The following is a 19,352-nucleotide window of genomic DNA, read 5'->3' as shown; positions in this document are numbered from 1 at the left end:
CGGTGGTATTTTTAAGTCATGGACCATTGTAGCACGTCCAAATAGGTTAGTTACGTTTGCGTGCATAGTCGTTTCCAGGCAAAACCTTATCGTTTGTGTTTTGAGCCTCTTGTGAATTCATTTCGCATTTTTTTTGCATATTCTGATCTAAGGGCATTATGGACCTTTCACGGTGGTTTTATTTTCTTCTTTCAACACGGTTTAATAGAAAACATGATTTTAGGGGGGGTTTCTTTTCCGTGTTTTTCCAGAAAATGTCGTCTTGGTATCGGAAATTGCTTACGAAGTTCAGCTTTCAGTTTTCTATATAGCAGCTTTTTCGACCCTCTGGACCAGATTTCTTGGGAGGGCATTTTGGGCATTTTAAATTGCGTTTTTTTTTAATTCTCTCACGAGTCATGTAGAAAACTCAATTTTGAGGGGGGTTTCTTCTTTATGTTTTAGCAAAAAAATTCATCTAGGCCTCCAAATTCAGCCTCTGTTCTGGTTTTCTTTTTAAAAAGAGCACATAGCAGCTTTTGGGCTGCTGGCAGCCGTGTGTGCACCCAGCGCGCGCGCGGTGTGCATGGGCGTGCACATGGGCGCGCATAGGGGGCTGTCATGGCCCCCTCGTTGGGCCGCCGCGACGTCATTTCTTCTTTTGGGCGTTTCTCCTTCGTCCGGACTCCAATTCAAGTGATTTTTTTTTTGAACTTGACTAATTTTTCGCTGTCTTTCCAACGGTGTGCTCGGTTGCACCTGGTTCTTCCTGAATAATTACCAATTTACCCTTTTGCCTTAAGTGCTCGTTTTTCTTCGTCATGCCGTTTCTCCTTCATCCGAACTCCAAATCATGCGATTCTTGAGTCCATCTTGATTAGTTTTTCATTTTCCTTCCAGTGGTGTGCTCGGTGGCACCTGAATCTATAGTTTTCATAAATGACTATTTTGCCCCTGGGGGCTTATTTGTCATATTTTCGATCTTTTGCTTCCGTATCAGTTCTTGTTGAGTTCCACGACCTCATGGAAAGTCACTTTGACTTCTTAGAGTCTTGTTTTCTGTTTTTACTTTCGCATTCGGATCCGTTATCGGATCATCCTTACTGTTCATTACAGGACACGCTGGCCTAAAAACCAGGGTCGTCACAGATTGACTTTCTATATCGGTAAGTTTATTACGGATCAGAATGTATGGATTTAGTTGCAGCGTTAGCTTTTGACGATGCTCCAAATTAAACAATGGGTGCAAATAAAAGCTGGTGGTACCAGACTAACGGTACTTTCTGTAAACAAATTGGAAGGAGGATGTAAGGACTGAGGTTCATAACTCTTAGTTCTTTATTTATTCTGGTGGACACATGATGCTTCACAAAATGAAGCAAATGTTTGGAGGACAGGCAGGAGAAGGGACACAGTAATTTTGTCTCAAAGTCTATATCTAGTAGATAATCTGAATGAACCATCAGAGATCGCTAAATCCTTGCAGCCATTTCTTATACTAGAGTAGGAATGACAGAGTAGTTTCCACGGATTTAGTTGAGAGATTGCTGATTCTACACAAGGGTCAGAATTCTAGTTGGGATATTACTTGACTGATAAAATTAAATCAGCTTTATTTTGTCTATTTTAGAACTGGTAAGATATTAGTTCATACGAATAGTACGGATCACGAGACGGCTTAGATGGATAGATATGGTGACTCACACTTTGCATTAAGTTTCATTTAGTGGAAGTGATAGAGAGGAGGATGATCTTATCAACTGATATGGTAATTAAACCTTCGGTAGTTGTTGCGCAATCAGTTGAGTTTTAGCATGTGTACAAATAACACTTGTTATTACCAAGGAAATTAAAGGGGTCAACTTAAAATGTTGGAGCTGACCCTAGAGGAGGTAGTACTTTACTCAGATGGGCTTAGGGTACTAAAGGATGATTAGTAGTTTGTCTTAATAATGCTAGGAAGGTCGGAGTGACTGAGAGGTAAAATTCATAAATTTTATGGTGCAGTCAAATGGTTATGAGTTGCATCACGACATCCAATGTTAGTTTTGGTGAGCGGTACGGATAGGGACATGTACATAACTGTCTCCAAGTGTATCACTTGTTAGTAAGATGGAAACTTGATACTTGGATATCATTGGAGGTTTTAGCCACTTCCTATATCAAAATCGGAGTAGGACTAATCAAGAGCGGATGGTTTGTAGAAATTACCAACATTGGTTGGAATTTTAATTCCATATGGATTAAGAGTGGTGGATAAAGCAAGTTCGCTTATGGACATTAATTCTAGTAGTATTTACTTTGGAGTTTCATATGAGTTCTACATTGCACTGATAACGGAATTATAACATGTGGTTATTCATTATAGTAGATAAAATGTGCTATGTCAAAGGAATTTGCTGAAGGTGTTGAAGCAACAACTTTGCTTCGCATCTCTAGACGGGAGATTTGATCGAGACATTATATTTGATCATGGAGGATATGCTTAGGACATATATTCTAAGTTTGCATGGGTAATTGAAAGTGTTACTTCGCTTTTCAATTATTATTTGTGCTATTGTTGGCACAAGGAGGTTAGTGTGACAACGTTTAAGGTTTTGGATATTACATAGTGCAGATCTCTCACTTATTGGTCTAACATGGAAGCGAGGTTTATATGATAAGACCTTGACTTTATTTACGGATACATCGGAGAGAAATACTCTCTTTTGTAAAGGATTGCGCGCGGTTTAGAGGCGGCAGTCGGATTTTGTAAATAGTTGAACTCATACATTAGAGTTTGTTATCGGGAAATGGTTGATTGGAATGTCTTTTGTATAGGAAGCAATGTGTTTTTTTGGAAGAAGGTCAGTTTTAAGTATTACACTGACTTTTCACGGATTTTGTTTATCGATTTAGGTAGTCACCTATCGTTTAGCGTTACCAACTTGTTAAGCGCTGCATGCATAGAAATTTTGTGCGTATATTCTATGGCACTTGGAGGACTATGGATTGGTACCTTGGTATAGATATTGGGTATAGAATGAAAATGAATTTAAAATAACAGAATTCAGAGATTCGTGAATTCCGAGGACGGAATTCCTTTTATTAGGGGGGAAGAATATAATACCCCTAATTTTAAAAGGATAGTCTTGATATTTTAATTAAGGATTTTATTGCGTTTTTATTTAATTATGTGCTTATTTGCTTAATTGGTTAATTGTGTAGTTGTTTAAATTAATTGTTTAATTAAACTTGTTTATTTATTTAAATTAATTGTTTAATGGCAATTGTTTATGTATTTAAATTAATTATTTATTTAATTTAATTATTTGGTTAATTGTTGGTTTACCTGACTTGTTTTAATTAATAGCTTATATGGTTTATTTGTGTTAATTCTGTGTGTGTAGGTGGACTTAATTGGTTTATAATTTGTATGTGTCGTATATAATTTAGGTTTAGGGTTTTATTTTATGAAGTTATGGTAGCCAACTTGTAATTTGGTTGGAATTAGAAGTAGGTTTAATAAAAACCTATATATATATAATAGTATACGTCTGCTAGCGTTAGAAAACCCTATTCACATAATAGTGCTTGAGAGGAAAAACAGAGGCACGTAATAGTTCTTGAGAGGAAAAACAGAGGGGGAGCTTGAGAGGAAAACAGAGGGAAGCTTGAGAGATAACATGGGAGGCTAAAGGAGGAAGGAAGGGATTGCTCCTGGGTTAAACCAAGAGCAACGGAGGTGTTGAACGGTAGTCGAAAATCTGTCAGAAAACTTAAAGATGACGTTGAAAGGTTTCAAACCGAAACCTAAAGGCAAGTCTCTATTCTAACTCTTTCCCTTAAACCTGTGTTCTGTACATGCCTAGGTAGACTCCAGGGATTAAATTAATGCTAAAACATTTATTTTATGCATGTTTAAACTGTGTTTAAGTTTGTTGAATTAAACTGGTTTGGGATTTCTTAAAGTTTCTAACTGAATCCTGCTGTAATTGATTGTAAGGTTTGTTTAAATCTATGTTGTTAATGCATAGCAATGACTTATAATTAATCTGGGACATTGATTTAACTCTAGAACAAGTAATAAAAATGTTACAGAGGCTCTAGGTATCGTCGGAGGCAAAGAAGACGAAGTAGAATCGGACAATGGCTCTTAAGGGAGAGAGAGCAGGCTCCCAAAAGAAGGGAGCCAACTCCCTCAAAGCAAGAGCCGGCTCCCAACTCTTAGAGCCGGCTCCCAACTCTTAGAGCAGGCTCCCAAGGGTGGGGAGCCGGCTCCCATTGTTTTGGAGCAGGCTCTCAACTTGTGAGAGCCTACTCACGCCCTGAAACGCGCATAATTGGTTTTTAGGGGCTGTTTGGGCTGTCTGGAGTATTTTTAAACCGTTTCAATTACACTGAAGGATGGAAATAGCTGTGATGGACCTATGAAAATATTAGGAAGCATTATCACATTAATGTATTAAGGAATAGAGCAACATAAATTGAAAGAAAAGCCTACAAGTGGAATACGGTTATGTTAATTTGTTTGCTTACTGAAACTTAGCAAACCTTTCGTATATGATTTAATAATATTTAATCATATTCCAACAGTGATTTGTCTATGTATGATTAAACAATATTAATCATGTTTTGGTACGGTAATAACTAAAACTGTAGTATACTTATATGGAGTTAATTGATGTTTTAACTGTTTAGATTTCATCAATTGTTGGATTTATGGATTTTTATGAAATTTACGTTTAAGAACTTCATTATAATATGTTCAGTATTGATTCTGATTATCATTATATTGTTCTGGATTATAATTGATAAACTGCTTATTCTGTTTTGTCAATTGTTGGATTTGTTGTGTGTGTATGCACCGATATGAGACTGTGGCATACTAGGAATGGATTAGTTCAAAACACTAAGTCCTACCTATTCTGAAATAAGTTGGATTAACTATAAAAGTTAAGTCCTACTTATATATATGTATATGCACCGGTATGGGACGATGGCATATTAGGGATAATTTAGTTCAAAACACTAAGACCTACCTATTCTGGGGATGGATTAGTTCAAAATACTAAGTCCTACCTATTCTGAAATAAGATGGATTAACTATAAAAGTTAAGTCCTACTTATATTTATGTCAAGTCAATAAACATTTGAATGACATACCTGGAATGGATTTTTATATATATATGCTTATGGTGCCATGATATAAGCTTGAGTCTCAAGATCATGGTTAGGGTGCGTATATCACCTAGGATGGATAACTGGACATAGTTGTTGTTCCCTGGTAAGTCTAGGTATACATGACCACGTTACGTGCGATTTGCATGTTACCTTCTATTCAGGCTGAGACTACATTATAGTCTAGTGAGCGTCCTATAGTGTGTATTTATATCTATATGGACTACTTTAGTTATTGCCGAGCTATCTAGGATATATCTGCGTATCGGGTTTCTGTATGGATTATAGTATGATAGAACTTACATGTGGGTCCACTCTTATTTTTCAGGTGTTCGTCAGTTCCAAGCTTAGAGCTTGATCGTGCTGAGCAGATACAATCACTCACTCCTCCAACTACGTAGGATTTCCATGCTTATTTTAGTTTTGGATGTTGGTTCTGTATTTTACTTTCATTTGGGATTATTAGGGGTCCACTGGATGGATTCCCGAGTTGTACGGATTTGGAAAGTTTAATATTATATCAATGTATAATATTTTAAGGATTTTTAATTTAAAATTCTTTTCAGCTAATTATTTTATTCTTATTATATTTTTGTATTCTGTGCTTATTTACATATTAATTGTTTGGTATCTCTCAGATCTGTGCTCAGATTTGATCACCCATGGCTCTAGAATCGAGGGGTATCACAGAAAGTAGCCCACATAGAACCCTTGAAGGGTTTTTGCTATGTCACTAGGAATGTTAAGGTTAGGTTGGGATACAACATTAGGTAAACCAAAGTGATGGAGGTTCTTTTTGGGGGCATGAGATTTTACAGTATCTGTATATGACATTGTTTGGTTTGGACAAATAGGTGGTGGTGGAGGAATGGGTGGTGGAGATGGCAAATTCAGGGGGTTTAGGTTTGGGTTTTCGGTGTTTGGTAAGGAAATAGGTGGAAAGGAAGATGATTTAACTGCAATAGGAATGGATTTTGCAAAGCTATATTTTGTACCAACAACATGGGGAGATGTGACAATGCCTTTTTTGTGTAACCTCTTTCTTTACAAGATAGAGGTGTCAGCTGTAAATGTGGATTGCAGAATAAACATGGTTGACTTTCATAAGGAATTCAAATTCAAATTTTAATTTGTAGGTGTAATACCACTATATTTTAAATGATTTAATTATTTAAATTAATTACTTTTAATTTGATTTAAATGATGTATTTAATTTTAATTGAGTGTTTCAATTATTTGTCTTGTTTTTATTTAATTTGTGTGGCATTATTATTATTTGATGATGTGGCATGTTTGTGTTATTTAATTTCAATGCAAATATTTGATTATTTGTATGACTATGTTTGTGTGTATGCGTATGTGTATTTGTGAATTATGTATTGGTTTTAATTATTTATTAAATTTTGCTTTAGGTTGGACTTGGATATATATGGGCCAAAAAACTTCGTATTGGGCTAGGAAGAATGGCCTAAATGGGCTAATTGGACTCAGGGCCCAAGGTTGTGAATGTATATATGTATTGATATATATACAAATATATACTACTGGTATTATGGATTTATTTATATATACATAAAATAAATGATTTATATATATATATATATATAGAGAGTACATCAAAAAGAAAAAGAGGTAACCAGAGAGAGAAGAGGGAACCAAAAGAAAGAAGAGAAAGAAGAAGAAGAATGAGAGGCCGAGAAGGGTAAGGCCGGACCAAGGAGAAATATAGCAATGAACAAGGAGGCTGTTGGAGACGAAGAAGACGACCGAGAAAGCTTGCGCACCCAGTTGTTTCGTAACGAAACTTTAGGCGAGTTCTTACTCTGTAATTCTCCTCTAGAAACCCATAAATTCTACACCTTAGGTATCAGAATCGTAGACTAATATTGCCTGCTAATCACCTAGACATAAGATAAAAGCATGTGAAGAAACAGAAGTGTATATATATATGTGTATGATTATGGTAACCATATTATATAGCCTCTATAATTATGGATTTAATTATGGGTTGTGATTGTTTGATCATATTTACATGTTATATACGATTATATAAGGCTACTATAAATAATTAGGGTAAATTGCAGTAACACCCCCAAGTTTGCCTAAAAGACAAGTAGATACAACTTAGGCCATTTTTGGATAATGACACCCCTCAGATTTGCAAACTTGAACAATGACACCCCATTTTTTTAAAACAGAGCCAAACACAACCTTAAGTGACATGAAATGTCTAATATGCCCTAAGATATATTTTAATCCTCACCTAAAATGACCAAACTACCCTCTCATCTTATCTCTCTCTTTCATTCCTCGTACACAACTTTACTCTCCCATCTCTTTCTTACAACAGCTCTCAAACTAATATGAGCATATCCAATACCCTCTCAAATGGCCTCTCAAACTCAAAATATAGCAAGTGGATGAAAATAAGGCACTCCAATGGGCTCTCAAAAGACTTCTCATATTTTGAGATTGTCAAGAGTTGCTAAAATGAAAATAAGGCACTCAATGAGCTCTCAAAACATAGAATGGTTGTTGTGTCAAAAAATAGCATTTTGGATGAAACGCATCATTGGAGTAAAATTACAAAAATAGCATTTTGACACTGTACCTCCTCTCAAAATATAGATTTGGCATGAAAATATAGCATTTTGCATTAGACATGCTTTGAGAAATTTGAGGAACACTGCAGCCACGTGGTGGAACCAGTGAGGTCAGTTGTGATGGAGCGACGGCAAAGGGCTGCGTTAGCGGTTGTGATGAATCGGCTATGATGGACGATGGGTGGCTCAGCCAGTGGAGGGGTCTGCCATGAGAGGAACTACGGCATGGAACTGGGGGGCAAGAATTGGCCGGCTGGCTTTACTGGTTTTGACCCAAGCGACGGAAAGCTTAAAATGGAGGACTCAACTGTGATGCGGCGGTTGATAGCGAGCTTGTGGCTTTAGATAAAGGCGGCGGTGAGCTCGACGGTGGAGGGCTCGGCCATGATGGGAGATGGCAAAGATCTCGGATACTGGCAAGTAAATTAAGATGGCCAGAAAGGAAGATCTGGTGGTGGCAGTGCAGAGAAGAGTCCGGTGAGGAAGAAAACGGGCTTGGCTGAGATAGGCAAGACGTTGACCAAAGACAGTTCGTGGTAGAGAGGAATAACTAGTGGAGACTGGGGAACTCGGCGATGTGGATTTCTGTGATGAGTTCGGCTGTGGAATATAGACTGAACACAGCCGTGATGAAGTGGGCAATAAACTTAGAAACGGCCGTCGACGAGCAAGGGGAGCTCGGATGAGATAGGCAGCCATGAACTGAAGGGAATAGTGTCGATAGTGGTGCGCAGAGGTATGATAGCAGCAATAACCGAAAGCTTCGGATCGGCTGCTGGTAAGCAAGTGGGAAGCTCGGATGAGATAAGTAGCCTGCTATAGAGAGCACGAACGGCGGATCAAACGGTGGACTGAATGGCGGGCAAGGCGTTGACCAATGATGGTTCACGGTAGAGAGGAACAGCCGGTGGAGACAAGCTGGTTCGGCGGTGATACAACCGAGTTCAATGACTGACTCATCCGAGTTGGACTCGATAGTAGTGAAAGTCCGAGTTGAACTTGGTCGGGTTCAATGGCCGTCTCTGCTTTTGTATGTATGTATACATATATATATATATATATATATAGATAGATATATGTGTGTAATTTTGAGGTGTTGGGTTTGTGTGGCTTTGTGTGATGGTGGTGGAACGGAAAAAGATGGTGGTTGTAGAGGTTGTAGTGGTAGTGAGTGGTACTGGTTATTGAGGTTGTGGTGGTAGTGTCGGGTGAGTAGTGGTTGTTTATATTGGTTGAGGCTGCTTTGGTCATTTTACGTGGTCAAAGGGTTGTCAAAGGTTAAATATATATTTTCATCATGTTTGGGGTGTCATTGTTCAAGTTTGCAAGCTTGGGGGGTGTCATTGTCCAAAAATAGCTTAAGTTGTATCTACCTGTCTTTTAGGCAAACCTAGGGGTGTCACTGCAATTTACCCAAATAATTAAACATTAGGACATGTTATGGAACTAAAGTAATGGAGTTGTAGACTTGGAACAGAAGCTGCGAAGATGAAGACAGCAGGACTCGGTCGACATCTAGGCTATATATACTGTAATACCCCTAATTTTCAAAGGATATTTTTGGTATTTAATTTTTGATTTAATTGCATTTTTATTTGCTTAATTGTTTAATTGTTTTATTGGGGTGATTAAATTGAAATAATTGAGTATCTTTAATTATTTACTTGGAATTAATTGTTTAAGTGTATTTAATTATTTAATTGGTTTTTCATTATGTTATTTTACTTAATTGGATTTTAACTTATTTACTTGATTTAATTATTGAACATTTTAAAGTTACAGTTAACTTTGGTTTATATTTCACGTATAGGTGAGCCGTTGTAGGTTAGAACTTAGATAGTTTCATGGGCCGACTAGGATTGGAATTAGGGCTTAGTCTAATTATTCATGGACTAGGGTTATTAATATACACCTATAAATATACGTAATACGGTGGTTTAGGGTTTAATAGAAAATGTAATTATGTAATTACAAGCGCAGAACCTCTGTTCTCGTAGTGGAAAAACCAGAGAGTTACAGAGAGGGATAAAGGGAGGAAGCTAGGGTTTTGGGCTTCAACTGAGACTAAATCAAGGAGGGGAGGTTGGTGTATGTTACTGGACTGAACTAGGAGCAGCAGAGGGCGTTTAAACATAACCGACGTTGCCGGAGTTGATAGAGACGACAGTTAGAGATTTTAAACCAAAGTCTCGAAGGCAAGTCTCTGTTCTTCTCTTTCCCATGAATCTATGTTCTGTGCATGCTTAGTTAGACTCCAGGAATTAAACTAAGTCTTAATTACATCGTTTATACGTGTTAAATCAGTTTCTAGTATCATTGAATTAAATTTGTTGCTCAGTTGTTACAAGTTTAGTTTATATATGGTTGTTGTTTGCTTTAAACATTGATGTGTAATTAAATTCTTAGTTGTATAACTCTGTCTTGTGATCAATCTTGGATGAGGATGGGACTTTAAAACCTGTAATAAAACTGAATTCAAAGACTGGAAACCACCGGAGTCGGAGAAGACAACAGAAGAACAGACGTTTTCCTTGAAGTGGAGAAGGCTCTCCTTGAGATAGAGAAGGCTCTCCTTAAAGTGGAGAAGGCTCTTTTGTTTTAGAGCCTTCTCTTTCTCTTGTTTGAAGCGTAACACTAATGTTTGAGGTCTGTTTGGCTAAACTAGATTTTTCAAAGGCTGTCTATATGCTACTATATGATGTAATTCACTGCTTAAGACTTATAAAAATGTTGGGAAGCAAGTTCACATTCAAATATTGGAGATAGAATTAATCTAAGTTTAAACAGAGAATTCCTAGGTGGATGAGTGAAGAATTAACTTCTGTTGCTTACTGTTTTTTTTAAAAAAAAATTGGTTTCTCTGAAAGATCTTAAATTGCAAATTATGTTTCCAGTTGTGGTATAAGCATATAGTAGTATAAATATGTGTATGCTTGGATGGAATTAACTGATGGTTTAAATTTGCTACAGAATGCATCAATTTAGGCACTGTTCGGAGGAGTTAAGTGCATGGTTTTACTTTGCCAATTTAATGGACTGTAATTAGGATTCTAAATCCTTTTTGGGATGCCTACTTTAGTTACACACATGTTAAACTATACTTACGCTTATTTTGTAATGTGGTTGATAGATAATTATACTATTTTCGTCAACTATGTTAACTGGAGGATAGTATGCACCGGTATGGGATGGTGGCATACTAGGTATGGATTAGTTTAGACACTAAGCCTACCTAATCTGGATTGAGGTTCGGATTAACAATAAAAGTTAAGTCCGACTTCTATTAGTGTCAGGTCAGAAACAACTGAATGACATAATTGGATTTCTAAGATGAATTGTTATACAGATATTGAGCCACTATATCAGATGGATGATATTTTGTATTAGGAGGACACGGACTTTATATATTTATGTTATGATGCCATGGTATAAGCTTGAGTCTCATGACCATGGTTAGGGTGTGTATATCGCCTAGAATGAATAGCTGGACAGAAGTGTTGTTCCCTGGTAGGTCTAGGTACACGTGACCACGTAATGTACGATTTGCATGGTATCTCTACTCAGGCTGAGACAGACCTATTGGACTAGTGAGCGTCCTATAGTGTGTAATATATACATATGTGGACTACTCTAGATATTGTTGAGTCTATCTAAGATATATCTGCGTATCAGATTCTTGTTTGGATCGTAATAGATCAGGACTTGCATGTGGGCCTGACCCACTTTTTTATTATTTTCAAGTGCTCGTCAGTTCCAGGGTTAGAGTTTAATCGTGCAGAGCAGATACAGACTTCCATTCTACCGACTACGTAGGACTGCTTACTTATTAGCTGTGGATCGTACTTTAGTTATTTCTTTTTACAGTTGGGATTTTTATTAGGGGTCCACTAGATCGATTCCCGAGTTGTTAATTAATTGGAGGTTTTGGAGTTTGGATATTTATAACATTATTTTGAGGGATTTTAATTAAAGTTCTTTTCAACCATTTTTATTTACTTCTTATTATTTCATCTTGTATTATGTGTTCACATTAAATATTAATTGTTTAATATTCTCTCGGGTTTGGGCCTGTGCCTGATCAACCTGTGTCTCGAATCCGAGGGGTATCACATATACTTTGACCGGTTTACTTGTTTCGGTTGATCGATAGGTTGGAGACGACGACCGGTTTGGGCAACTCGGTCGACCAATAGTGGACGACCGAAATTCCCTGGTATTGCACTGTCTGATTAAGTTGAAAGTCTGCCCAGAATTGGTTTACCACTTAGTGATATCACACGTATCATATTATGATACGTGGTTATATATGTTATCCCAGAATTGTTATAAACAATTTGGTCATTGTTATTATGATATGTAGTTATATGTGTTATCCCAGAATTGTTATAAACAATTTGGTCATTGTATTGGTTACGCGTTAATTATATATTTTATCCCAAAATTGTTATAACCAATTTTGGATAATGATGAATTGGTTACATGTGGATTAAATCAGGTTGTATATTATATACGTGTATGTTGAATTCTGGATTTGGTTATTACCATTTTGGATAAATGATAGTGGTTGGTTGGTTTTAGTTGAAATTGAATATAGGGTTATATTGGCTAATTGTATAACTTCATGTTATATGCTACCACACACATTGGAATTATTAAATAAATAAATAAATATAACTAAATTAACTAATAAGTTGCTCATTGTTACTTATCATGTTTATATATACCAAGATATGGATGGAAATTATAGTAGATTGTCTTACATAATTTATTCATGCTTAAATTTTACATGTGTGCCTATTATATGATTTATTGTGAATTAATTTATGATGATGGTAATGGATTGTGGAACCATGTGGACTGAATAATAAATGTAGTTTCACTTATACCTTGACTTGGTTGAGTGGTCTTGATATGTGATTAATTGGAAGCATGGTTGAGATGTCAATGCATAGAAAGATAACCTATTTAATTGTATAAACAAAATACATACATTGGAAGTATGGACAATTTGCTTATATATAATATGGACAAAAACATACTCTTGGAGGCATTGATGAGTTGCCATTATATTTAAATTTATTAAAAATAATAATAATATACATAGTTCTATGTGTGGATAATGCATAATCTATAGAATAATTGTTATTTTTGTTTAATGTTGGGAACTTAGAGAATATAGTTTTAAGAAAAGATGTTACACTTATTATGGTTGTGGGTGTACTCTTAAAGTATTATATGTATAACTCTAGGCATGAAGAATTTGCCTAATCAAGTTGTTGTGTATATATATTATTATATATCATTTTATATTAAAATAAAATAAAATTTTAATAAAATGGTTCTTGGTTAGAGATGGATGATTTATCAATTTTCAAAGGCTTAGTAAAGAGAACTTGCTCGTATGTTTGATTAACCATTGTTTATATTTTTCAGGTTCGTAGAAGTTCAAGTCTCTAGGACAAGGATCCGCAGCTTGGAGATTTTGTCTGTTATCCACTCTACTTATTTATTTCAAAGTAGGATATTATTTCGTTAATAGACTTTAGTATTATTTCTTTGTGGATTTATCGGATATTAGATTATGGTTTAAGGGTCCTTGCTTTATAAGATTCCCGAGTTATAATTTTGGAAGATATATTTCATTATTGATTTTAATTAAAAGTTCACTAATAATGGAATTTATTATTTATTAGATTTTCTTTCAGCGTTTTATTTATTCTTAGTTATTATTCATTTTATAATCCGTGCTTCTTAAATATTAATTGTTTTAATATTTTTAGGTTTTTTTAGTATTGACTTGATCAACTCATATCTCTGAAATTAGTGGGTATCACACAGCAAGTGATGGATATGGGTAATGGATCATGGCCATGGCAATGACATGAGATCTATTGCCAGATTAAAAAAATAATAAAATAAAATAAAATAAAAAATTGGTGATCTTCTACTTGGCATGACTTTGGTGCACGTATGGAGCTTCGTCTGCTTTGCTCGACTTTGGGGATGGGGGATCGGGTTGTGGAAGGGGTGGAAGATGAGGGCATGGAACCCCACGACAGGAGGAATATTTGAACTTGACAAGTTCATCCTTTGTGGTCTTCAATAGCTCCTTCAATCTCACTTCTTCAGCAATGAGGTTAGCTTTGGAGACATCCATGATTGAGGCCTCAAGGCCTTCTGGAAGGTAACATATGTCATTGATGAACTGGTTTGACGGGTTAAGAAGCTTATCACTTTGCAAGGCTTTATTGGTTTAACGGGTTAAAAAGAAAGAACTAGGCTTATGCAATGGTGTGAGATGTGGTTTGCTGGTTGAGATGATGGAGATTGTTGCCTGTCTTAGCGTTGAGTTTGCTAGAGGGGTGAATGGGTGGTTTGCTAAAGGTGTAGAATGAACTTTGTTTTGTTGCTGGTTGAGAGGAAAAAGAGGGAGAAGGAATGGTGAGAGGACGGTGGAGGAGGGGAGTGATCTTTTAATGGGAAATTATTTTGTGATTTTAATTATTAGAAGTCAACTTGCACTAAATTATCCAAATTTGCTTGATTTTCGCAGCGGGCGGGGGTGTTAAGAAATGCTTCCAACACCCAAATATGTATACATATGCACCATGATTCGATTGAATCTCGAATCCCTAACTTCTCTTTAAAAAGTAGGGACTTAATATCGCTGGGCCACTGACCCAGTAAAACAAACACTGGAACAAGAAATGGAAATAACAATATCTAGGCTTAGAATTGGAAAAACAACTTCACTTCAATCTCATAAGCTCACAGCTTCTTCACCAAGAGATTTACTCCATATTTGGGTTCTATAACCAATTGAAGCGCCGGTGTATGGACGTACTTGGGAGACAGGGTGAAGGAGAAGTTCGACAAAATGAGAGCAATCAGGATCTTGAGTTCAACCATGGCCAAATTCTGTCCAAGACACACCCGGGGTCCGACCCCAAATGGCATGTACAAGTGGGGGAGCTTGCATGCACCTGTGATGCCATTCACAAACCTGTCTGGGTTGAACTTATAGGCATCAGGACCCCAATTTTCAGGGTCAGTGTGTAATGTCACCACCAGTGTCCACACGTTGACACCCTGTGGGACTTGTATGTTCCCGAATTTCATGTCCTTCAAGGCCTCCCTTGAGACCACAGCCACCGGAGGATAAAGGCGCAATGATTCATTAATCACCATTGTTAGCTGCAAATCAGTATCAAAATTTATAGTTAGTAATGTGTCTCTGTGCTAGGATTTTTGTCAAGAAGATATTTATATGATTCAATTTTATTTGCTTAAACTCAAATTTGCTGGCCTAGGTAAAAAATACAAAAATTTCATGGACTCAAATTTGTTGAATACGTATTTTATGCATAGTGGAGTATATAATTGTTTGTATCATACTGAGATACTTCACTCATTTTCTAAAAATCATGTAACATATTCTAAAAATCATGTAATATAAGTGTAATTTTATTTTGATCATCTAGTAATATATACCAGTTTCATCTTCCGAACCATATCAGCGTTTGGGATTTTCCCCCCGCAAACTTCAAGAACCTCAGCGCGAACACGGGCTTGCCATTCTTGATTTGCAGCCAAAAGCATAAGGCACCATGTTGCTGAAACTGCAGTGGTCTCATACCCAGCCAAGTATATGTTTTTGCAGTTGTCAACAATGAACCGATCAATTGCATCTTGGCTCAAGTCACTATTCTCAGCACCTTCAAGAACCATTTGCAGAAGGTCCTTCTCGTATCCAATTTCCTTCCTCTCTTTCACTACCTGTAGGATCAATGTGCGGACCTCCTTCTCCAATGCCCATGCCTCCCTATTGCTCTTGGTAGGAAGATGCCTGCAAAAAGCATTTTATAAAAGTTAGACGACAAACTCGACTTTTAATATTATTTTGCATACAGTGACTTTCAAAAAAGTCGAATTTAAGTTCACTTTTTATGCACCAAATAATTTAAAGGGTACCTCATGCCAGGGATTCCAGTAGACAAGACTTTCTTGGATGCGGCTTCTTGAAGAGCTCTAAGCCTCTTAAAAATCTCTTCCCCCTTGGAAAAGTTGCTCCCAAAACAAGCTCTAGATATTACATCTCCTGAGAAGCTTCTCATGTCCTGGTCGATTTTTATGTCTGCGATTCCACCTTCAGCTTCAATTCTACTCTTCCATGAGTTTAAGAGTGTAATTGTGGACTCGGTTATAAGGTTCATCATTCCCTGCAAGAAATTTAAAGTTAAATCCCATTATTTTGTAACCAAACAAAGCTATGATCAACCTAATTAATACGTATGTATAGATTGAAATATCATACCTTAACCTTCTCCATGTATAGTTCAGGAGCAAGGATTTTTCTCTGGTGGGCCCAAACAGCTCCATTAGAAGTCAGTATTCCCTGGCCAAGCAAAGCCCCACGCTCTTTGTGTTGATATGAAGGCTTTCCCAAGTCCAAAGATGTGCATGTTGTTATCTCTCTCACTGTATCAGGCTCATTCACATGTACTATTTGTGTATTACCAAGTGAAAACATAAACACTTGACCTGAAAAAACATAGAATTGGAACATTTTCAGTTAATAATCTTCCTGTGTATGAGAAGGGCAATAATGAAAAAGAGAAGTTAATTTGTCAAACTAAAGACAAATGAAGTTTAAAATTAGAGGCTATAGTTTAAAAAATATGAAAGTGACCTTCAATCTTTTTATTTCTATTTTGTAGTTTTCAGTGAAGTTATGAAACCCAAAATACAAAATTCTTACTTTCTTTTTTGCTTAAAAATTACAAATATAGAAGAGTGCAAAAATACCAAAAGATGTAAGTTAATAATAAAAATTAAAAAAGAAAAAGAAAAAGAAATAAGAGAGAACAATTATTTTCAGGTTTTGTCACTAAATCATTTTTTTTTTTTCTCGCTCTCCCTAACTTAGGGTGCCAAGACTATTCCTTTCAGATACATGCAACTCAAAACCTGAGGCTGGAGCCAACTCAGTTACTCTATTGGGAGGTAGACAAAACATACCATATTGCTTCCTCCATTGCTCAAAGAAGGGAAAGAGAACAGCCGCGCAGTTGTGGTAGACGGGGGGTTCGGCGCTGGCGGCCTGAGCGTTTTCAGGACCATTTCGGGCCTTCATGATCTCCCTGATGTTCCCAAGTAGAAAGGTTGGTGGTGGCCCACTGATCCCCTGCTTCCTCAGCATCGACCGGAGCCTCCCCGGCTTCGCCACCAGCGAATTGTACAAACGTACAAACAATCCTACTGCAGCAACTAAACCAATTGACATGAACATCTTCACTACGGTTTGGACTTCCATGGCCAAAACTCTATTGCTTTACAATAAAGCTAGTCTCCTCACACAACACAATTTGTTTTTATTGGGGAGACTTGGCTTTCTCATCTTCCCACCTCCAAGGCCTTTATATAGTTGGTGTTGTATGATATTTTATGGCATTATGTCACTCTCTGTAATAATAGCTGACAGACTATGGAAATATTGTACTAGGAGTTTATTATATTTGGCCAAGTCAATCTCGGATTATTTGAAACTCCATTATACACATATATATGTGATATGTCTGTTTGTATGGATGTGTTATGTGTAGTCCCAATTAGGTTGTTGAAGAATTTTGAGTGAAATTATTATATGGTCTCCAAATGGTAAGTATGAGAAACATTGATTTCCAACAATCACTAAACAACATGAAAATAAATATATTAATTTTATTAATTTTGAAAAATTAATAAATAATACATAAATAAATGTATTAATTTTATGTTAATTTTATTGATTCTAAATAACCACACAAATAAAAATATCAACTTTGTATTAATTTTATTGCGTCAATTAGCTATAATACATGAAATAATTTCTCTTTAAAGACAATATTGACTTGGACTTTAGTGACGAGCGTAATGATGAAATGGTTGAAGCCTTGAATGGTTCTATCTAATCTATATATTCCACCATTCCACCATTCACCATGTTGGAATTAAATTTTTTCCACCGTGTTTGATCAGGTGAGACCCTCACATAAGAAAATTAATTATTCTATTTCTTCCTAACTCTCATATGTGTGTGTGTGTGTGTATATATATATATATATATTAATTATACACGTTGTATTTATTTATCACCATGAGGCTGGAGCCAACTCAACTCAGTTACTGTATTGGGAGGTTGACTTGACGATGAAGATGAAAAAAACAATAAAATTAATTATTCTATCTCTTCCTATTTCTCATATGCATATATGAAATTCAAAAACTGCGAGAATTGTTCTTCTTTAAGTTTTTTTTTAAAATTATGTATTCAAATTTTTAAGTGGTACTTAAAATGTAAATATTTTTTTTATATCTTTTGAATTTTCAACTTTCAGTATTTAATGTTTATATAAGTGATGTGCCTGTTCATTTTTAATGATATTCAAATTGTGTCATTAAAACACTTAATTTAAATTAAGTTATCAAACAAATTTAAAAATAAAAAATAAACATGTGTAACGTATTTCATTATTTTTTTATTTTAGAATTAATTATAGTACGAAGAAATAAAAAAGTAAAGGAAATAATAGATATACATAATGTAAATATATATATATATATATATATATATATATATATATATATTTATATTTATATTATGGATTCACACTAAGTAGAAATGAACGTGTAGTGCACTTCGTTGTTTTATATATTTAAATTAGTTTGAAGAGAAGTCCAAAATATAACAAAATAATAGATCAAAAAAATAACATTAAAATATTTTTATGTAAATAAATAATAATAAAATAGAGAAACATACGGAAAGCAAATCAATAATTTAACATTTAAAAAAATGATTTATGTGACCATTAATTAAAAATGTGCATAATAAATAAAAATGAATTGACACTTATATAGAAGTATAGATATGGATTTGGCCAACACATTGAACCGCTAAACTGAAATTCAAAAACTGCGAGAATGTTTTGTCTCAAGGTGTTTTTTTTCCCCCAAATTCAATGTCATATTGTCATTCAATATTATTCTTAAATTTCAAGAGGTGTAATAATTGCAATAATAACATATTTTTAGCCCACTTACATAAGAGTGTGGTGATCTATTGGGTTATGAAACATCTTCAATTAAAAATTAAAAGCAAAAAAAAATAAAGAACTCTAGCACTCCATCTTTTTATTTTAGTAAATACAATGATTAAACTACCCTCTTAATATATATATATTTTTCGTTGGCCCCTCTTTATATTCAATGTGACTAAAAAATAAATTTTTTTTTTTTGTTAGTTCTCTTCTTTCTTTTCTTTTTTTAATTGAAAATGTTGTTTCCTCTCTTGTTAAAATTTAACTTTACCAAGACAAACATAATCGGACATAATATTACAACAGGGATGGTGGCAATCCTAAAGAGTCTGGTAAAGGCAAAGACATTTTTAACTGGACATAATATTACAACGGGAATGGTGGCAATCCTAAAGAGTTTGGTAAAGGCAAAGACATTTTTAACCAACACGGACACAATGAACCAGATTCTACAAGTGTTTAAGAGTATTTAATCAGATAGAAAATAAATTGAATTGGAATTAGAGATTGCTGCTTTAGAGGAATCATAAAT

At 35.4% G+C, this 19,352-nt stretch overlaps 1 protein-coding gene across 1 annotated transcript; it reads right to left on the bottom strand.

The window, feature by feature from the left end:
- Positions 1 to 14,401: 14,401 nt before the first annotated feature.
- LOC132310156 (cytochrome P450 714C2-like) lies at positions 14,402 to 17,116 on the bottom strand. Its single transcript, XM_059808375.1, has 5 exons — positions 16,761 to 17,116; positions 16,057 to 16,283; positions 15,714 to 15,961; positions 15,234 to 15,588; positions 14,402 to 14,936 (listed from the first exon to the last, which is right to left on the bottom strand). The coding sequence occupies exons 1-5, from the start codon at positions 17,053 to 17,055 to the stop codon at positions 14,511 to 14,513; spliced, it is 1,551 nt and encodes a 516-aa protein (XP_059664358.1). The 5' UTR covers positions 17,056 to 17,116; the 3' UTR covers positions 14,402 to 14,510.
- Positions 17,117 to 19,352: the final 2,236 nt, after the last annotated feature.

The sequence above is a fragment of the Cornus florida genome, unplaced genomic scaffold (genome assembly GCF_030987335.1).
Source record: "Cornus florida cultivar Cherokee Brave unplaced genomic scaffold, ASM3098733v1 CherokeeBrave_3.0.0_Hap2_Chr05, whole genome shotgun sequence".
Taxonomy (NCBI): Eukaryota; Viridiplantae; Streptophyta; class Magnoliopsida; order Cornales; family Cornaceae; genus Cornus; species Cornus florida.
Note: the sequence above shows the minus strand (reverse complement) of the source record. Positions and strands in the feature narration are given on the sequence as shown.

Bases quoted from the DNA above. Each gene is read 5' to 3' on its own strand.
- LOC132310156 (XM_059808375.1), bottom strand. From the start codon at position 17,055: ATGGAAGTCCAAACCGTAGTGAAGATGTTCATGTCAATTGGTTTAGTT. The intron at 16,284-16,760 runs GTATGTTTTGTC...ATGTTTTTTCAG, and splicing joins GCAATGGAGGAAGCAATATG to GTCAAGTGTTTATGTTTTCA. The intron at 15,589-15,713 runs GTACCCTTTAAA...TGCTTTTTGCAG, and splicing joins ACTGGAATCCCTGGCATGAG to GCATCTTCCTACCAAGAGCA.